Genomic DNA, 2752 nt, shown 5'->3' on the forward strand with positions numbered 1-2752 from the left:
TTTAAAGGCCAGACTCAGAACCACCGGCAACGGGCGATGCATCCGTGCTACTGGAGGGGTGGCGGGTTTATGAACGCACCATGGTGCAACGTAACAGGGCGACCCTCCTTGCAGGGCGTGCCCGTCCACCACGCGAGGTTTTCATCGCTTGACCATTGTATAGAACACAATCTTCGAATTTCCAACTTTTTGTGAGATCGACTTTTGTTGAATCAGTTGCTAACAGAAGAGACATTGAACACCTGCTGGGACGTGCTGAAGTATGGACCATCGCCCTGTAAGGTGCGGCAGTTTTTAGCCGTTGAATCCGGCAAGGTCCTTACCACTCACTACATGTATAATTATTGCCGGAAGATCTTGCCATCTATCGTGAGCGGGTGACGTATATTTAGGTCTTGTTGTGGTAGATAATATACTTTAGGTCCCAGCAGAGGGTCGCAAGCGTACACGTGTGCCCAGATCTTGCCATCTATCGTGAGCGGGTGACGTATATTTAGGTCTTGTTGTGGTAGATAATATACTTTCGGTCCCAGCAGAGGGTCGCAAGCGTACACGTGTGTGTGTGTTTGATTTTTGGGAGGGTCATTTTGGCCACGTATGCTTCACCAGGTAGCGACAGACAGCGTGGTTTTGACGCCTCCCGATTTGATAAATGTTGATGGAAAAAGAGAGACAAGCCAATTTAGGTGGGTCTTTTCAAAATAAATTATATCTGGCCTGTAGGTGCAAGCTTTGAACCGTTCTGATCACAAAATGGTATGGTTCCGGATGTCCAGTTTTGTATGCCTTCGCGGAAAGCGAGCAGTTTGCTATCGTACGTAAACTTTTTAGCTTATTCACGAAAGAATATCTCCCGAAGACTTTTTCGGTGGCCAAACTGGTGACAGAAATGTGGGAAGAGAGGGTATTGTTCGGCTGCAATATCATTTTGTGCTACTCTTCTTTTCGAAGCACGTAGTATCAAATAACATCTATGTATTTTGGTCACAGACACACAGTGCAAGCACCCGACGCGTTCCCCGTATAATTCATGTGGAGAATATCGCAGGTAGGCTTCGCTGTTCACCATACGGATGGCATGAAATTCGAGCAAGCACCGCGACTTCTGCGCCGCCTGGATCCACGATTTGTCTCTTGCCTCACGGACTGCTGGTTGGGCTGTACAAGCGCCATCTGGTGTTTCTATTTTAGCATCGTGATTAATGGCCGTCTAGAGAACGTAGAGGGTCGCCTGAAGTGTTAGGTGCGACACTCGGACACACTGGAGCATACCATATATTAGGTGCCCCGAAACGCCGACTGGCTCTTGTGAGAATATGAAATATATACTAAGGACATTCAAACCGACGGGACATCCCGGAGGACAGAGAATACGTTTCAAAAGTTATCTGTCAAGTGACTACATTTCCGAGTTTCGTCATTTTGAGGCACTTGGATCCGCGTCTCCTCGCTATTATCGTGTTGTGACAAATCAGTTAACAAGTCAGTTTAAATGAGTTACGGTGCTGGTGCAAGCTGGAGAATGCACCTCTCCGTTCCGCCGGGTGATGTGACTCCCCTGCATCAATTTTCTCTCTGTACTTATAGACGAATCGATTCAAATTGTTAAGAAGTATTATTCAAAGATGTTTTTCCAGGTTGTTTCTCAACTGCTAAGGGTAAATCTCGGATTGTAACTCACCGGAAAAACATGCAGCCCTTACTTACTCTCATGGGGCTATAATCAACTTTTGACGACCTTCGTGAACAGATTAACCTAGTGGTGCGTATGTATCCGCGAAAGCAAAATTTCAAGGTCGGGTGTCGTAGAACTTTTTTGGATACTAGCCCATTCCTAGGCCTTTGACCAGTTTTTATGCTCGATAGCTATTTTTCACGGTGGTCCCCCAGTTAGCTGCAATCACAGAGGCCAAACAAGTCTCCCTTCTCCAGTAGGCCTAATCAGTGCTAGCTCCAGTTTGTAGAGCGTGTTTAGTCCTCATCTACATAGTCGTTCCGTTCAACGTGCCGCCACTGTCCTACGCTTCCACAGTCCTATCTGAACTACCGACCCACACTTTTATCTAAGATTGAGTGTGACCTTAATACGGTCCATAATTCTCCTACTATCCTAGAGCTCTCTCAACTTTATTCTACCAAATCAATCATTCCTCAACCTGCTCCGAAGTATCTTATTATGAGACCCCTCCTGTCTTCCTCCTCAAAGCGGTTGCTAGACCACGAATCCCCGTCACCTATCCTCCCAGTGTGTTTATAGAAGCGTCTTAGATACAGAAGAGCCAGCTCTCAACTCCCTCACCTTTCGAGGCCGGCGAAGACAGTATTCCAAGCAACCTCAGATTATTCAGTTGTACTAACTGATATATCTTTACCTCCTCAACCCGGCAACACTTTCGCCGCTACCAGTAGGTTCCGAGGTCCTGAATAACCTGGAAAATCTCAGAACACGTGTGCACCGGATGGAAAACGAAATGTCCTCTCTCCGAACCGCACAATTAATTACACGCCTTCTGAATCCTGGCGCAGCATACGACCCAACCAACTTAAAAATCGTCACTAATATTGAAACGATTGCTTTTGAGATTTACCAGCGCATCGAATGTCGGCATCGATTCCCATCGTTCAATGCACCCGATCGAATCCCGCTTGAACATGCCAAAACCGTCATCCTGACCGCATGTGGTATGCAATACACCATGAGCACAGCTCGGCGACTCCGGAAGTCGAAACCGTCCATGTGCTGCCCGATAAT

At 46.9% G+C, this 2752-nt stretch overlaps 1 protein-coding gene across 1 annotated transcript in view; it reads left to right on the forward strand.

Annotated features, from left to right (window-relative positions):
- T265_10555 (hypothetical protein) overlaps positions 1 to 659 on the forward strand; it is a gene marked incomplete at both ends in the record, with an annotated part of 14917 nt that extends 14258 nt beyond the window's left edge. Inside the window, 2 exons of the mRNA XM_009176957.1 lie at positions 217 to 369; positions 513 to 659. Of these exons, the coding sequence (XP_009175221.1) occupies positions 217 to 369; positions 513 to 659 (300 nt within the window). The remainder of the gene's footprint in view (positions 1 to 216; positions 370 to 512) is intronic.
- Between the last annotated feature and the right edge of the window lie 2093 nt (positions 660 to 2752).

The sequence above is a fragment of the Opisthorchis viverrini genome, assembly GCF_000715545.1.
Source record: "Opisthorchis viverrini unplaced genomic scaffold opera_v5_384, whole genome shotgun sequence".
In the NCBI taxonomy this organism is placed as follows: domain Eukaryota; kingdom Metazoa; phylum Platyhelminthes; class Trematoda; order Opisthorchiida; family Opisthorchiidae; genus Opisthorchis; species Opisthorchis viverrini.